The sequence below is a fragment of the Oryctolagus cuniculus genome, chromosome 21 (genome assembly GCF_051225735.1).
Source record: "Oryctolagus cuniculus isolate XC-2025 breed Fujian yellow rabbit chromosome 21, ASM5122573v1, whole genome shotgun sequence".
NCBI classification, from domain to species: Eukaryota; Metazoa; Chordata; class Mammalia; order Lagomorpha; family Leporidae; genus Oryctolagus; species Oryctolagus cuniculus.
In genome coordinates this window covers 9,917,189-9,934,483 of record NC_142887.1, presented here as the reverse complement: position 1 = coordinate 9,934,483, position 17,295 = coordinate 9,917,189, and the positions used below count along the sequence as shown (strand labels likewise).

Genomic DNA, 17,295 nt, shown 5'->3' with positions numbered 1-17,295 from the left:
CAGCACAGCTCTGGCTGTTGTGGCCAATTGGGGAGTGAACCAGTGGATGGAAGACCTCTCTCTCTCTCTCTGTACCCCTCTTTCTCTCTCTGTGTGTCGCTCCCCGTCTTCGTGGGGGAACGACACAGGACCCTGCGCTGTTCTTTCGTCTGCTCGGCCCTCCCCGGGTTTGCTGCTGGTTCTTCCCGGGTTGGCTACTATCCCTTCCACCTCCGTTCCCCCTGGCCGCATTCCCCACTTCCGCAGGGGAGCGGCACACCGCCAGCCGGCTCTTCTCGGGGGCTGCACGGGTTCCCTTAGATGTTCCCCATAGATGTTCCAGGTGCATGCCGTCTCTCTCCTCCTTTATAGTCCTCCTCCGCCAATCCCAACTCGGCTGCCCACACGCCGAGTACGCTGCTCTCCTCCAATCAGGAGCAAGTCCTACAGTTTATTAGTTGAACTGGAGGCAGCTGTGCGGAAGCTGTTTACTTCTCTCCCAGCGCCACATTGTGGGAGAGCAGATGCATAGAATAAGTCTCAATTTGAGTAACTTAGTCTAGTCCGGATTGCTCCCCACATCTGTGTAACTCTGACTTTCAAATAACAAAATAAATCTTTTTTAAAAAATCACTAGATCTTCCTGCAGAACTGTTTTATCACTAGAAAGTAACCTCTATTGATGCTTTTGCCTTAAAGTCTATCTGTCCTACATTCACATCACTGTACAGCGTCCTCTGGGTCAGTATTTGCATGGTGTATCTTTTTCTCCTCTTTTGCTTTCAACTTTTACTACGGACGGACGTCTCTTACAAAGAACAGGCAGCTGGACTTACACCGGCCTAACCATCCTTGTCTTTGAACTGCAGTATCTGGCTCATTTACACTTAATGTAACCTCCGATGTAACTGACTGACACCTCCCAGGGCCTTCCACGCCTGAGCCTGTCTTTCACTTGTCATGTGTTCTGCTTGTTTTTGTCTCACTCCTCGCCTTCACTTGCGGGGCTGAGTGCATCACTGGGCCAGGCTCTCCCCCCCCTGTCCCTTTTGTAGGAGAGAGACTCAAGCCACATCACATATCCCAGTCTCCAGCGCAGCCCAGGCACAGAGCAGGCGTTCCATTGGTGACAAAGGAGACGGGTGAGTGAAGGAACACTGCCCTCTGTTGGGGGCCACGAGCTCTTGGGCTCCGGGATGCCACAGTGGGCCACTCTCGGGGCTGGGCAAGATCTCCATCTCCCCGGCAGCCTGAACCCTGCATTTCCTCCAAGCCTACGCCAAGGTCCCAGAGAGGCAGAAGCCTTCCTCCAGGGGCCACTTCTGGTCTTGATTCTGCCACCAACTCGCTGTGACCCCAGGCAACCCCCTGCCCCCTCAGTCTACATTTTTCCTCATCTGTTCAGTAAGGAGGCAGACACCATAACAGCAGCTCCGAGAACACCAGGAACGCCTGCTGCGGTTTGCTAGGTACCAGACAGGGTTCCAAGCCGTCTACGCCCACCGACTCATTTAATCTTTGGTATAACCTCCCGAGGGAGATACGGCTGTGACCTTCTTTTTAACATCAGGGGGCAGCTTAGGCACACAGGTGATTCAGTCAAAGCCAGCCGGCATCCAAGTGCTGGGTTCAGGACTCGGTGTGTTCATCGCGCGTCGCGACAACAGGCATCTAAGGCGAGGATTCCAGCCTCATCAGAGCAACCCTTCCCTCTCAGAGCCACGACGGTGCCGAGGGCCAGGCCCCCACCAGAAGGGACCGTGCCGCTGGCATCGGCGACCTCCTCTGCACCGGAAGACCACGTGACGAGAGCAAGGCCTCCGTCTTGCCCTGAGTGCTGCAGCCTCTGTGAGCTGCCATCAGCGGAGGCTCCAGGGTCGGGGGAGCCCGGAGCCCAGGGGTTGGAGTGACAGCGTGCACGCCCTGCCCCGCCCCCTACCTTCGTGCTTCTGCAGTTCCTCCTCGGAGAAGCTGACGTCCTTGTGGGACAGGTTGGTCATGAGCTGCTTGTTCTCCTCCTGCAGCTGGGCGATCTGGGACAGCAGATCCTGCGCCTCGCCGCGCCACACGTCCTCCACCAGCTCCAGCTCCTGCCAGGGCGGGGGCCACAGTCACAGCCTGCACAGCCTGCCCAGCCCCGGGCTCTGGGCTGCCGCCTTCCCCACGGGGACCAGGCGGCGGGCAGGTGAGCAGCCGAGGCCACCGCTAACCCCTACAGCACCTCCGTAAGAAAACAGAAGGTGCCTCCTGCAGGGCAGGCACCCCACTGATGCCACGAGTGCCTGGCCGGGTGACAACTGTCCCGGAACTGCCCTCGGACACGCACGAAGCCGGACTGCACTTTTCAGCAACCATCGGGATGACAGAGGAGGGGTGCGGGTCCCCTCCTTTGTTCCCAGCCACCTGTCCGACCCTCTGGGCTGCACGCGGGGTCTGCACAGACCTCTCGCCCAGGGGGAGAGGCTGCCAGGCGCCTGGGGCCGTCCAGGCAGGCAGCGCCACCTGCCCCAATTCCCCGGCTGCCTCACGCACGGCTCTCCTCAAGGCGTCTTTGGCAACTCCCTGGATCACTCCGAGCCAGTTCCCCTCAGCTGGGGACCCAGACACGGCAGAGTGGGGACACACGAGATCAGCCCCGAGCATCACTTCCCCGGGGGCTGCCGTCTGCTACTGGAAGCCCTGGACGCTGCTGGTGGGAGGGCGAGAGGTGCAGCCACTTTGGACAACGCTGCCACAGGGGGCGCTGTGGTTCTGCTCCAGGAAAGGTGGACGTGGGCCCCGCACAATTCAGAGCAGCCAAACGCAGACGCCCCTCAGCCGCGGACCCCCACATCGCCCCAAGGCACCGTCACGCAGATGTAAAAGGTTACAGAGCGTTGACAACGCTGCAGCTTTAGTTAACGTTACATAGGGGCGGGCTCCACGAGGTTAGGCCAGGACAACGCCATCCCATACGGGAGTTCCGGTTCCAGTCTTGGCTGCTCCACTTCCGCTCCAGCTTCCTGTTAATACATCTGAGAGGCAGCAGTGACGCCCAATTATTTGGGCCCCTGCCACCCGTGTGAGAGACCCGGATGGAGGTCTGGCTCCTGGCTTCAACCTGTCCAACCCTGGCTGGTGTGGCCATTTGGGGAGTGAAACAACAGACAGAAGAGCTTTTTATTTCTCTTTCTTTCTCTGATGCTCTGCCTTTCAAATAAATAAAATTTTAAGTTAATTAATTAATTGAAAGGCAGAGTTACAGAGAAGAGAGGGAGAGGCAGAGAGAGAGGGAGACCTTCTATCCGCTGGTTCACTCCCCAAATGGCTGCAGTGCAGCCAGGAGCCAGGAGCTTCTTCCGGGTCTCCCACATGGGTGCAGGGCCCAAGCACTCGGGCCATCCTCCACTGCTTTCCCAGGTGCATTAGCAGGGAGCTGGATCGGAAGTGGAGTAGCCGGAACCTGAATGCTGCCCACATGGGATGCCGGTGCTGCAGGCAGTGGTTTAACCTGCTGAGCCACAGCGTAGGCCCCCGAATAAACAAATGAATCTTTAAAAACAATTATGCTAAAGAAGGAGGCCTGAAACTAAAGGTCCGGTGTCGTGTGGTCCTGTGGACATGAACTGTGCGGAACAGCCCGATCCACAGAACAGGGAGAGACTGGTGCCGTGCAGGGCGGAGCCCTGGGGCAGAGGGGCCGCGATCTATGGGTACAGGTCTTCTGTAGTAATGAAAACGTTCTCCAATCGACTGAAAACCACCGCACTGGATACTTCAAATGGATGAACTGCACGGTGTGGGGCAAGCTCAATAAAGCCCTGAACGTGAAATGGACGTGGTAAAACCATAAACCGTGTGCGGGCATCACCACTGCCGCCTGCCCAAAGTCGTGGCTTCAGGCCCAGACCCCAGAGCCGACTCCGAGGCCCCTCTTTGCCGCCTGCTACTGACGGGAGTGCCCTGGGCAGGTGGGCACGCCACTCGGCCTCCGGGTGTCCTGGAGACGAGGGGGAGGGCATGGGTTCTGTCCTGGGAGGTGCTGTGGGGACCCCAGGTTGACTACAGGGAAAGTGGCTGGAATCCTGCCAGGGCCCCGGAATGTCATGGCTCCCTGCGCCTCCGCAGCCCTCCCAGGCCGGCAGGTGCCGGATGGTCAGCTTAGCCTCCGTCCATCTTCCAGCTAAAGCCCTAGATCCCACCTCCCCCGCCAGGAAGCAGCACCGGGGACAGAGAGGTCATCACGGAGTGTGGGTGCAGCGGGCTCAGCCCAGGAGGCGAGGGTGGGGGCGGGGGGCGGCTGTGGGGATGGGACGAAGGAGCGGACACACGACTTGCCAGCCGCAGAGCTGTCTGCTCCCACAGGGGCTCAGGGCAGCCGACTGAGGCAGGAGCGCAACGACCTCACAGACATCACAGCCTAATCCCCGGAGCCCCGCAATCTGTCACCCTGTGTGGTAAAAGGCAACCTTGCAGATGTGGTTAGGTTAGGGGCTGGGGGTGGGGCTGACCCTGGACTACCTGGGTGGGTGGGTGTCAGCACAGGGTCCTTCCATGGCGTCATGGCGGCGGGTTAAGCCACCGCCTGGGACCCTCGCATCCCAGATGGGAGTCCCCGCTGCCCCCCTTCCCGGTCCAGCTCCCTCGGGCTCCCAGGTGCAGCCAGGCTGTTGGGGGCATTTGGGGAGTGAACCAGCGGATGGAGGCTCGCTCACTCCCTCTCTCTCTCACTCACTCAACACTCTGCCTTTCAAACAAAAAGAGTAAACAAACCTTGTTAAAAGGAGTTCATGGAAAATGTGACCTCAGGGCTGGTGTCGTGGCCCGGCAGGTTAAGCGACCGCTTGAGACGCCAGAATCCCGTATGGGAATATACTTGATCCAGCTCCCTGCTGATGCCTCCCTGGGAGGTGACACCTGCCACCACAGGCGCCTGGGATGGAGCCCGTGTCCTGCCTTCCGCCTGGCCCAGCCCTGGCTGCTGCAGCCATTTCATTGGAGTGAACCAGCGGATGAAGATCTCTTTTTCTCTCTGTCTGTCCCTCTTACTCTCTTTTCACTCTGTCAAGTAAACATTTTTTTAAAATGTGTATCATGGCCGGTGCCACAGCTCAATAGGCTAATCCTCTGCCTGCAGCACTGGCACACCGGGTTCTAGTCCCGGTTGGAGCGCTGGATTCTGTCCCGGTTGCCCCTCTTCCAGGCCAGCTCTCCGCTGTGGCCCGGGAAGGCAGTGGAGGATGGCCCAGGTGCTTGGGCCCTGCACCCCATGGGAGACCAGGAGAAGCACCTGGCTCCTGCCTTCGGATCAGCGCAGTGTGGCGGCCGCAACGCACTGGCTGCAGCGGCCATTGGAGGGTGAACCAACGGCAAAAGAAGACTTTTCTCTCTCTGTCTCTCTCTCTCTCTCTCTCTCTCTCACTAACTCTGCCTCTCAAAAAAAAAAAAAAAAAAGTGTGTTTCATGAAAAATCATGCATGGACTCTGCAATATTTTTACACCAAAATTTGCAAGGCAGAGGACAGAGAGACAGACGTGGGGAGCTGGGAGGGGGCTCACAGCCTCTGATTCATTCCCCAAATGCCTACAGCAGTCAGGGCTGGGCCCAGGGCCAGAACCAGGAGTCAGAAACTCCACCAGGTCTCCCACGTGGGCTGCAGGGACCCAGCACTCCAGCCCTCACCTGAGACTCCCAGGGCCTGCAGTGGCAGGAAGTGGAACTGGACGCCCGAGCGGGGTCCTGGACTCAGGTAATGGGATATGCGACACACGCGTCCATGTCCTCACTGGCGCCTTCTGAACTGTACACCACAAGCCTGCCCCAAACCGCTTCCAACCCCCTTCTTCCATAACCGTGCGAAGCCCCTTGCAGGAGGGAGGCAGGGGGTGGGAGCCGGCGACAAGGAGGTGTGGGTGCAGAGGTGTGTGTGCAGATGCCGCACAGCTGCCTGGGGAAGGGTGGGAGGGAGGGGCCGCAGACCAGGCCAAAGACCCTCCAGGCCCTGGAGCTGGGAAGGGCTGAGCGGCGGGCTCCTCTCTGGCACCCCCCGCAGGAATGGAGCCTTCCTGACACCCAGGGAGTGTCAGGACCCAGGGAGACCCACTCAGGCCTGGGGGGGCCAGGACTGGCTGCGTGGGTCAAGCACACCTCTGGGCACCGAGTCTCCAGGTGCAACCGCACCACACCTTCCTCCTCCTTCTCACGCGCCTGCCCTGCTCTCCCGGCTGCTCCTCCTCTCTCTAGCCCCTTCCTCCGAGCCCACCGCGAAGAGCTCAACCTGGCTCCGTGCAGCCAACGTGCCCGCCCCGAACCGCCTCCGCTGCTCACCTCCTTTGCCTTCTCTCGGCACCAGTGAGCCTCTGACTGCCGACTGCAGCCAGCAAGGTCCCTCCACCCCTACCCTCATCTCCCGGGGAAGCCCCTCCCTCGCCCACACTGCTCCAGCCACGCCAGCCTTGTCTGTGTTCCCTGCTTGCAGCACACAGGTTCCTGCCTCAGGACCTTGGCCCTTGCTGTGTCTCCTACCCAGAATGCCTCTCTCCCAGATCTCTCTGTGGCTGGCTCTACACATCATTCAGCTCTCACCCTCCTGACCGCCCCACCTGTAAGACCCCCACCCCAGCCAGTCTCCTAACATCTTCCTTTTTGGGACGGGTAGAGGAGCAGTTAAGATAGTGTCCTACATCACAGGGCCTGGGGCCAACCCCGGCTCTGGCTCCTGACTCCAGCCTCCTGCCGACGCGCACCTTAGGAGGCAGTGGTCAGGACTCAGGTAACTGGGTTCCTGCCTCCCCCCTGCGAGACCTGAATTGAGCTGCTTGCTCCAAACCCAGCCCACCCCAGCCATCGTGGGCATTTCGGGAGTGAACCCGTGCATAGGAGCTCTCTGACTTTACCTCTCAACAAAACTGATAGTCATAATAGACATCTCCTTGGTCTAGGAGGGGTCTTTTAAAAGTTCATGGAAATGCATGTCATAGAAGCTGCATAGATAAAAAAGTTTAATTATTTATTTGAAAGGTAGAGAGAGACACACATCAGCTACCTCCCACCCACTGTTTCACTCTCCAAACGCCTGCAACAGCCAGGGTTGGGCCAGGCTGAAGCCGGGAGCCAGGAACCCAATCTGGGTCTCCCGGTGTGGGTGGGTGGAAGGAGCTCAGCTCCTCAGCCATCACTGCTGTCTCCCAGGCTGTGCAGCAGCAGGAAGCTGGGACTGGGAGTGGAGTGGGGCAGAGACCCAGGCGCAGAGTGGGGCATGGACCCAGGCGTAGAGGTGGGGCAGGGACCCAGGCGTGGAGGTGGGGCAGGGACCCAGGCGCAGAGTGGGGCAGAGACCCAGGCGTAGAGCTGGGGCAGGGGCTCAGGCGCGGAGGTGGGGCAGGGACCCAGGCGCGGAGGTGGGGCAGGGACCCAGGCGCGGAGGTGGGGCAGAGACCCAGGCGCGGAGGTGGGGCAGGGACCCAGGCGCGGAGGTGGGGCAGGGGCCCAGGAGCAGAGAGGGACAGGGACCGAGGCGTAGAGGTGGGGCAGGGGCCCAGGAGCAGAGAGGGGCAGGGGCCCAGGCACTCCAATATGGGATGCCACAGGGTGGCATGGATGTTAAGCCAAATGCCCACCCTGGATTTCAAACATTTTTAAAAAGATGCATTTACTTATTCATTTGAAAGGCAGAGTTAGACACAGAGAGACAGAGAGATCTTCCCTCTGCTGGTTCACTCTCCAATTGACCACATGGCCAGGGCAGGGCCAGACGGAAGCCAGGAGCTGGGAGCTTCGCCCGGGTCTCCCACGTGGGCGGCTGGGGCCCCAGCACTCCAGCCATCTTCCGCTGCTTTCCCAGGCCAGAAGCAGGGAGCTGGATGGGAGCTGGAGCAGCCGGGACTGAACTGGTGCCCATGTGGGAAGCCGGAACTGCAGGAGGTGGTTTAACCCGCTGCACCACAGCGCCGGCCTCTCAAAATATTTACGCACCAAAGTAAGTTTATCTGTCAATTCCATTCTCAGATTTTCTGAGGCACTGTCGTATTTTTCTCATGCCATTTCCCATGAGCTGATGTTGGTTTTAAATCTCTCTCCTCACGCTCTAATGACACCCATGGCGTTAAGCGCCTGGACCACGTCTGGCGGAAATGACCCGTGCAACAAGGGTTAAATACACACCAGGTTCAGAGATGGAGTAGAAAAAAGTGAATGCAGAAGACCTCATTCATAATTACTTACAGGGCTGACACCCAGAAAATACCTCGGGTAGGATGTGTGAAAATTCCCCTCGCCTGTCCCACTGACCGGGGAGCCACATCACACTTCTGTCTGATGACCCTGCCCAAAAAGGCCTTGCCCACGAGGGTCAAGACCACTCCAGTGCCCACGGAGCTCACTAAACACGCCCGTGCACAGCCACTGGTCTGCAAAGACTGTGCGCTTCCACGCCTCCTTCTGACCCCACTGCTGCCCTGCATGGGGGCCCCTGCCCCCACCGCTTGGCTTTTCTCTGCTTGCCCATGGCACCGAGGAGGGTGCCCTGCAGGCCAGGCCTGTGGGTGAGGTTGCAGACTGAGCGTCTGAGACCGACGGATGCGCAGCACTGACCAAGCGCCGGCGTGTGCGGGGGAGGCGGGCGCGTCTCGCTGGAGCCACACTCGGGCGGCCAGGCAGACCTGGAAAACTTTTCATGGAAACAGCACTCAAGGCTACAGAAAAGGACCTCGGGAGTTTCTGCAGGTCCCCAGGACGGAAGGAAGGGGCCTGCGAAAAGGATTTTGTCCTCTGATTCATGAGCTGGTCCTCCCTGCTCACAGCCAGCCAGGCTCTGGACGGGCTGCTGGTTCCGTCCTGGCTGAGCGTGCTCCAGAAGCAACAAGTGCAGTTGTTCAGGCCTGGCGACCGCCAGCAGCTCCCGAGGGTGTCTGCCAGCCGCGGCAGCACCAAAGGACCAGGGCTGGGGACACGGGGGCCAGGGCCTCCGTGTGACAGGGGCTGAGCCCTGAAGTCCCGGTCAGTGACAGGCAGCCGCACACACAGGTTTCCAAAGGCCCCTTCCCACTCTGGCCCTCTGGAAGGGATGGGGGCCTCCGGGGAGGAGCCCCACTGTCAGCCCCAGTGTCCAGCGGCAAGTCCGCCCAGGCCTAAAAATAGGGGGACCACTTGCGAAGCCTCGCGCCCGGCAGGCTCCGCCCTGGGCACTGGGCTTCTCCCACCTCCATGGATCCTCACACACCCTAGCAGGTAACGACTGTCCCTAGCAGGTAACGACTGTTCTCCCACTTCACAGCCGAGGAAACTGAGGCAGACCTGGGGGGGGGGGCGGGGTCTCGAAACCAAAGCCTGCGTGGCTCCTTGCAATCCCGAAACTTGAGCAGAGGAGCGAGGCAGGCTCAGGCTCCGAGTGTGACCTTGGACATGGAACCTCAGGGCCAGGGACCTGTGAGGACAGGCAGTCCAACCTGGCAACCGCGCTCTCGGCCACCCAGGACCTGCCCTCGGGCGCAGGCTGCAGCCCCAGCTCTGCCAGCTCTCCCCGAAACACACAACAGGTGGTGGCCAGCCAGGGAGGCTCGGGGAGGCCAGCTGTGTTTCCTGAGGCCGCAGGGCAAGCCAGAGCGGGCCAGGCACCCTGAGCCCCCCAGGAAAGCTGTTTCCTCCCAGTCTCAGCCTGCAGGGCCTGCCAGGACTTCCCGGGCTGAGGTCGGGGCCGGAAACCACATATCTCCCACTTCCTTTTCCCCAGACTCCCCGTCTGGACGCGCGGCCCAGTGGGAAGCCGTGATTCAGACAAACTCCCTCTGTGGTGGCACGGGCAGCCGCCTCCAAGCCCCTCTCGCTGGGGTTCAAGCAGGCGGGGAGCCATCTCCACCGACTCCACTCCCACCCTCTGTGAGATGAAGGTAACTCCTCCCTCACAGGGTCCTGAGGGGCAAAGAAAGGAATCCAGGCCGGCCAGCCCCCCAGGGCACAGGCGGGCAAATGAAGGAAGCCCCGGAACGGCTGCAGCAGGGACCTGGAGACTGGCCGCAGGTCCCAGCCCCTTCCCTGGGGACCAGAAAGGAGCCTGGTGCCACGGGGGACACTGAAGAGCCGGGGCTCCCTTCCTTCCAGGAAAACAGCACCTGGGCACTTTACCGGCCTCACCCCACCGTTCTCGAAAGGTGCCCACCGCTGCCAGGTGAGGCCGCAAACCCCAGAGAGGTCAGGTAACTTACCCAAGGTCACCCAGCTATGAAACGGCAAAGGTGTCTGATGGCACCTGCCAGGCAGAACCGGGCCGGGGCCTCCCTCCCTGCTCGGGCGCTCTCCTCCCGTCCGCTCAGACTCGCAGAGCCCCGCGGCCCCGCCGCCCCGAGGGGCCGGAGCGAGCCGCCGCCCACCTTCTGATGCTTGCGTTCCTTCTCGATGCGGTCCATGCGCTCCACGCGCAGCCGGTCCAGCTCCAGGCGCAGTTCGTCCAGCTCGGGCGCGACGTGGTGGCGGCTGACCAGCACCTCCAGGATCTCCAGGACGCGCACGACCTTGGGCATGAGGCGCGCGATGGCCTCGCAGCCGTGCTGGTCGACGACCCGCTCGAACTCGTGGCCCACGAGCGACGCGATGTCGTACACATCCATGACGGTCAGCTCGGCCACGTTCTTCTCCAGCGCCGACTCGGCCGCCGGCTCCGACCCCCGCTCCAGCTCCATGGCCGCCCCGCCAACTAGTGCAACTCCCAAACTTGGCGTCGCGGGCAGCCGGCCCGGCCGCCCCGGCGCCGCCGCCCCGTGCTCAGGGGGCCCGCGGGCGAGGGCGCGCCGGGCGGGCGGCGGCTCAGGGCGCCCGGCTCGGCCCCGAGCCTGCTCCCCGGTGGGGGCGGGGGAAGAGGAGGAGGAGGAGGGGAGGTGAGGAAGGCGCGCGCGTGCGCAGGCCCGCGGCGCCTCCCAAGTTGGGAATCCGAGTTGGGCGCAATGGAGGCGCCGGGCGCGCCGGCGAGGGGCCCCGCTGCCCACGGAAACGGCTCGCGCCCGGGGGGCGTCCGCGCGGCCAGGCCCGGGAGGAAGGGCGGCCCCTGGCTCCTCCGGGAAACTTTGGCGGCGGCGACGAGGCCGGCGGACCGGCTCCCCCCGCGGGGATGCCGCGCGCCCCGCCCCGATCCCGGGCTGGCGAGGGGCGCGCCCGCTTTCCGCCGCCCGGTGGCGCCCTGGGGTCCCCGCGGCCGCGCGCACCCACCGCCTGCTCGGCTGCCGCCTCGGGGCACCGCTCCCCGCCCGCCTCCCGCTCCCGGCTCCTCCTCCGCCACCCGCTGCCGGGGAGGGTCGAGGCCGGGCAGAGGAGGGGGCGGCCCCCACCTCAAGAACAGGGTGGGGCTTCTGGCGTGAAGGCAGGGACCCCGGCCCCAGCCCCTCCGCTGCGGCTCGGGCACCGGGCGAACAGGGCGGCGCCAGGCCCTGCGCTCCGGCTCCCGCGCTGGGAGAGGGGCAGGCGCGGGGAGGGGTCCGGCGTCCGAGCGCGGCTCCCGGTGCCGTGAACGCCACTTCACAGCCAGGGCGAGGCCGGCCCGGGACCTCGGCCCCGCGAGTCTTCGTGTCTCAGCCCCCTGTCCTTTGGACCTGGCTCAATCCGCACGTCCCTGAGACCCCCCTGCCACCCCCAGGAGAACCTGTTTTGAACCACAACCCAGGCCACGGGCCCGGGACCCTCTCCCCTGCATTCCCGCAGTCTGCAGCCGCCCACCACCCACCCCTGGCCGCCACTGGGCAGCTCTGGTTACACAAGAGGCCTCCCCGGTCTGACTGTGAGCTCCCCAAGGCAGAAGTCTCACCCCGACCTGGTACCCACTGATTAATATATTAAAAAAAAAAAAAGTTTAGGATGCACGGAGTATTTGCTTCACATTTAGCTACAAAATACATAGTGCGAGTCCCATTCCAAGATCTTTACAGATACTGCTTCCTAATCTGACTCCCTGGGCTCTGTGAAAAGGGTCGCCGTGCCCAGGGGGGCCTCTGAGAGGTTGCCCCCTTTTCGCTGTCTTCATAGATGCCAGCCCCAAGCATAGTTAATTTTTATTTAAAAAATATTTAACATGCGGGGTTGGCGCTGTGGAGTAATGGGTAAAGCCCCCACCTGCAGTGCTGGCATCCCATATGGACGCCAGTTTGAATCCCGGCTGCCCCACTTCTGATCCAGCCCTCTGCTATGGCCTCTCTGTCTCTCTCTGCCTCTGTAACTCTGCCTTTCAAATAAATAAATAAATCTTTTTTAAAATTTTTATTTATTTGTTTGAGAGGTAGAGTTACAGACAAAGAGAAAGGTCTTCCTTCCGATGGTTCACTCCCCAATTGGCCACAATGGCTAGAGCTGGGCCGATCCGAACCAGGAGCTTCTTCCAGGTCTCCCACGTGGGTGCAGGGGCCCCAGCACTTGGGCCATCTTCTACTGCTTTCCCAGGCCACAGCAGAGAGCTGGACTGGAGGACGAGCAGCCAGGACTCGATCTGGCGCCCATATGGTATGTCAGCGCCACAGGCAGATTAACCTACTGCGCCACAGCGCCTGCCCCAACAAATTAATCTTTAAAAAATATTTAACATGTAATATTTCTACCCTTTTTAAATCATAAGTCTCAAAAACATGTTTGCATTTTGAATTACGGTTGACATCCCTAGACAGAGCATACCCAGCAGAGGCTGTGTGCTGGCTTCAGTCACTGAAGCCTGTAGAGGGGCCAGGCACTGTGGCACAGCCGGCTAAGCCGCTGCTTGGGGTGCCCACCTCCCACATCCAGGTGCCTAGTGGAGTCTGGGCGGCTCTGCTTCCTGCCCAGCTTCCTCCTAATGCATCCTGGGAGGCAGCAGACGATGGCCCAAGTGCGTGGGTCTCTGCCACCCACATGGGAGACCCCGAGGAGTTCCTGGTTTCAGCCTGGCGCAGCCCTGGCCGTGGTGGGCATCCGGGGAGTGAACCAGTGGATGAAGGACCTCTCGGGGTCACTGCCCCTTTCAAGAAGATGGAAAAAATAAAAGGTGAAGGGGTCCTGAGACTAACAGGGTTAAGCACTGCTGCCTTCTGACACCTGGGAGGGAAGTATTATTGTCCCTACGGCGCAGACGAGGCAAGCGAGGCCGAGAGGTTGAATCTGCCCGGGCAGCCAGCAGGGAAACCCAGGCTCACACCTGAGCAGTCGGCTTCCGGTCCAAGCCGCAGCTCCTGCTCCCTGTTCCGGAGCAGCCCTCCATGCTCACAGCCACGGAAAGGAAGTGGCCGCCCTGTTGCAAGGACTGGGGGGTGTGGGAGTTCTGCGGTTTTCTGTAGTGACTGTGACAAACTCCACAAACCTGGTGGCTTCGAACTCAGAAACCTGCTCTCTCATGGGCTGAAGGCCAGAAATCCAAACTCCTGGCACCAGCAGGCCACGAAACCACCCAAGGCTCCGGGAGGCTCCTTCCTGGCCCTCCTCCAGCTTCCGTGGCCCCAGGTGGTCTGTGGTTTATGACCAGGCCCGTCCAACGTCTGCCTCCGTCTCACGTCACCTGCTGTCGGTGTGGATGCCGGTCACTGTCGGGCTCATTCTGACAAGCCAGGATGACCTCACCATCTCGAGATGCTTACTCACAGCGGCGAAGACCATTTTTCCAAGGAAGCTCACGTTCACGTCACAAGCCCCAGGGACCATTCAGTCCACTACAGCAGGTCAAGTATCTTTTTTTTTAAATTTTTTTTTAAATTTTTATTTTTTATTTTTTTTTCACAGGCAGAGTGGACAGTGAGAGAGAGAGACAGAGAGAAAGGTCTTCCTTTACCATTGGTTCACCCTCCAATGGCCGCCGCGGCCAGTATGCTGCGGCCAGCGCACCGCGCTGATCCGATGGCAGGAGCCAGGTGCTTCTCCTGGTCTCCCATGGGGTGCAGGGCCCAAGCACTTGGGCCATCCTCCACTGCACTCCCTGGCCACAGCAGAGAGCTGGCCTGGAAGAGGGGCAACCGGGACAGAATCCAGCGCCCCAACCGGGACTAGAACCCGGTATGCCGGCACCGCAAGGCGGAGGATTAACCTAGTGAGCCGCGGCGCCGACTCTTTTTTTTTTTTTTTTAAGATTTTATTTATTTGAGAGATAGAGTTACAGACAGAGGGAGAGAGAGAAAGGTCTCCTATCCACTGGTTCACTCCCCAGATGACCAGAGCTGGGCTGATCAGGAGCCAGGAGCCAGGCCAGGAGCTTCTTCCTGGTCTCCCAAGCAGGTGCAGAAGCCCAAGCACTTGGGCCACCTTCTCGCTGTTTTCCCAGGGAGCTGGATGGGAAGCAGAGCAGCCGGGACTCAAACTGGTACCCATATGGGATGCCAGTGCTGCAGGAGGAGGCTTAGCCCACTACAGCACCAGTCCCAGGTATCTTGTCCCATACCGTGGAGTTGAACCCAAATAATAAGTACCCCAGATGATGAAGGTTAGTGTTTTTTTGTTTTTGTTTTTGAGAGAGACGTAAAGCAAGTGCCAGACAGAGAGCCCTCATCCATTGGCTCTCGCCCCAAATATTTGCACAGGCCGGGCCAAAGCCCGGAGCTGGGAACTCCATCCAGGTCTCCCACATGGTGGCAGGGACCCTGGCGCTTCAACCATCACCATCGTCCACTGCTGCCCAGGGTGCACGTGATCAGGAAGCTGGGGTCAGAAGCAGAGCCAGGACCTGAACCAGGCACTCAGACATAGACTATGGGTCCCAAGTGACATCCAAACTCCGTGCACTTTTATAAACATGGAAGACAATGCTGGAATCTCCGTTGGTCACTCACCCTGCTCTGGGCCCGAGGAAGCTGTGTCTGTGAATGCGGCCAAGTGCCTCCTCTCCAGGGTGGCTTCCGGCTCCAGCTGCCCCGTGGGAGACTTGGGACTGGGAGAGGGTACACTGGAGCACTGACTCCCCAGCTCCCCACATGCCGGCCACTGTGGCCTGGACGCCTTTGTCCTCCAAGCACGCTGTTCCCTGCCCCAGGCTCTGCCCCTTCCAGCGCAGCTCCCTCTGCTGCTCGCCCAAGGTACTGCACTGCGGCTTTGGGTCTCCTGTTCCCTGCCAGCCCCTGGACAGTGTCTCAGTGTTGTGTGTGTGCAGGGCTTGGCTTGCTTCAACCCTACCCAGCCCTGCACCGAAGGAGCAGAACGAGCTGACGGTCTGCAGCTTGGCGGCCGGCACAGGTCCCGGCCGGAGAGCCCTGCTGCCCTCTGCCCAGTGGACCGGCACCGTGCTGCGGCCTCGTCTTTCTGAACCCTCCAGGCGTCCTGCTTTGAATCTTCTGTCCGCTGGTTCACTCCCCAAATGGCTGCAACAGCCAGGGCTGGGCCAGGCTGAAGGAACTCGAGATTCATGTATATATATAGGGCTCAGTACCACCTGCGGTCTAGGCGTCCATGGGAGGCCCCAAGACGTCTTGGAAGACTTTATGGTTACTTGTCCCAGTTGCTGAACATCTTTAGCTCGTAAACTAGCAAGTCTGATTTCCAGCTCCGCACGTCAGCAGGTTTTGTTTTTGTTTTTGACAGGCAGAGTGGACAGTGAGAGAGAGAGAGACAGAGAGAAAGGTCTTCCTTTGCCGTTGGTTCACCCTCCAATGGCCACCGCGGCCGGTGCACCACGCTGATCCAAATCCGGGAGCCAGGTGCTTCTCCTGGTCTCCCATGGGGTGCAGGGCCCAAGCACCTGGGCCATCCTCCACTGCCCTCCCTGGCCACAGCAGAGAGCTGGCCTGGAAGAGGGGCAACCGGGACAGAATCCGGCACCCCGACCGGGACTAGAACCCGGTGTGCCGGCGCCACAGGCGGAGGATTAGCCTAGTGAGCCGCGGTGCTGGCTAACGTCAGCAGTTCTTACACGTACAGGCCCTGTGCTAAGCATTTTGCCCATTTTCTCTTCTTTAATCCTCGTATAAATCCTGACCCCAACAACCTGGGCTGTCACTCCCAGGATGCACACCGGCAGAAGGCTGGAGCCGCAGCCGGGTGCCCTGCAGGAGCTGCAGCCGGGTAGGCTGGGACGGTCACGTCTTCCCACTGAGCAGGAGCAGCAGCCAGGTACGGCTGGGACGGCCGCGTCTTCCTGCCGGCTGGATGCCTGCTCCTGCGTTGCATTTGCTTTATTAAACACTGTGAGCGTCAAGGACGAGAAGGTGTTGGTGTGCTCAGCCGTGCTGGAAGGACGGGGCACTTGGTGCCCCAAGAGGAATAGGAGGTTGGAGAGTGGGGAGAGCCGGGCGAGGGCTGGGGGCTGGGGACCAGACAGCTAGGGTAGGAGGAGGAGCTGCGGCGGTGACGGTGACGGCGTTCCTCACCCTGGGAGCCACTGCGGCGGGGCACGTGGCAGAGAGCAGCAGTGATTCTGCAGAAGTCACTGCTTCCTGGAAACTCGGGCCACCGGGGCCTGAGGAACCACAGGAGAGCGCCAGGGGAGACCTGGGGGCACACGCCTGAGCCCGCCGGCTCTCCCAGGCCTCAGCAGTCCAGCTCCGCCCCACCTGCCCCTCCTGACTTTCAACTCTATGTTTTATTTTGTAAAAGATTTATTTATTTATTTGAAAGTCAGAATTACGCAGAGAGAAGGAGAGGCAGAGAGAGAGAGAGAGAGGTCTTCCATCTGCTGATTCACTCCCCAAATGTCCGTAATGGCCAGAGCTGGGCTGATCTGAAGCCAGGAGCCAGGAGCTTCTTCTGGGTCTCCCACATGGGTGCAGGGGCTCAAGGACTTGGGCCATCTTCTACTGCTTTCCCAGGCCATAGCAGAGAGCTGGATCAGAAGTGGAGCAGCCGGGACTTGAACCAGCGCCCATATGGGATGCTGGCACTACAGGCGGCGGCTTTACCTACTACACTACAGTGCCTGGCCTCCAATATTTATTTATTTAAAAATGTTTTCAGGCCGGCGCTGCGGCTCAACAGGCTAATCCTCTGCCTTGCGGCGCCGGCACACCGGGTTCTAGTTCCGATCGGGGCACTGGATTCTGTCCCGGTTCCCGGTTGCCCCTCTTCCAGGCCAGCTCTCTGCTGTGGCCAGGGAATGCAGTGGAGGATGGCCCAAGTGCTTGGGCCCTGCACCCCATGGGAAACCAGGATAAGTACCTGGCTCCTGCCATTGGATCAGCGCGGTGCGCCGGCCGCAGCACGCCAGCCGCGGCGGCCATTGGAGGGTGAACCAACGGCAAAGGAAGACCTTTCTCTCTGTCTCTCTCTCTCACTGTCCACTCTGCCTGTCAAAAACAAAAACAAAAACAAAACAACAACAACAACAACAAAAACCAAAAATATTTTCAGTTACTTATTTGAGAAGCAGAGAGAGGGAGACAGACACACAGAGAGGCAGAGTGTGCTTCCCTCCTCTG

At 60.4% G+C, this 17,295-nt stretch overlaps 2 protein-coding genes across 6 annotated transcripts in view; both read right to left on the bottom strand.

The window, feature by feature from the left end:
• The window catches only part of RILPL1 (Rab interacting lysosomal protein like 1), a 33,065-nt gene extending 22,227 nt beyond the window's left edge, over positions 1 to 10,838 (bottom strand). For all 5 annotated transcript variants that reach the window (XR_011385252.2, XM_051828877.3, XM_051828876.3 and 2 more), the window contains exons 1-2: positions 10,327 to 10,838; positions 1,919 to 2,069 (exon numbers count right to left, since the gene is read on the bottom strand). Coding sequence is in view for 4 of the 5 variants with exons in the window: in XM_051828877.3 (XP_051684837.1) it covers positions 1,919 to 2,069; positions 10,327 to 10,635 (460 nt within the window). In the remaining variant the exon portion in view is untranslated. The remainder of the gene's footprint in view (positions 1 to 1,918; positions 2,070 to 10,326) is intronic.
• Positions 10,839 to 13,630: 2,792 nt separating this feature from the next.
• LOC149119822 (uncharacterized) lies at positions 13,631 to 15,436 on the bottom strand. Its single transcript, XM_089323006.1, has 2 exons — positions 14,722 to 15,436; positions 13,631 to 14,220 (listed from the first exon to the last, which is right to left on the bottom strand). Exons 1-2 carry the CDS (start codon positions 15,290 to 15,292, stop codon positions 13,727 to 13,729), a joined length of 1,065 nt encoding a protein of 354 aa, XP_089179132.1. The 5' UTR covers positions 15,293 to 15,436; the 3' UTR covers positions 13,631 to 13,726.
• Between the last annotated feature and the right edge of the window lie 1,859 nt (positions 15,437 to 17,295).

Excerpts from the sequence above, each read along its gene's own strand:
- LOC149119822 (XM_089323006.1), bottom strand. The coding sequence starts at position 15,292 with ATGAATCTCGAGTTCCTTCAGCCTGGCCCAGCCCTGGCTGTTGCAGCC. Across the intron at positions 14,221-14,721 it reads TTCCTCGGGCCCAGAGCAGG|CTCCCTGGGAAAACAGCGAG; the intron begins GTGAGTGACCAA and ends CTTCCCATCCAG.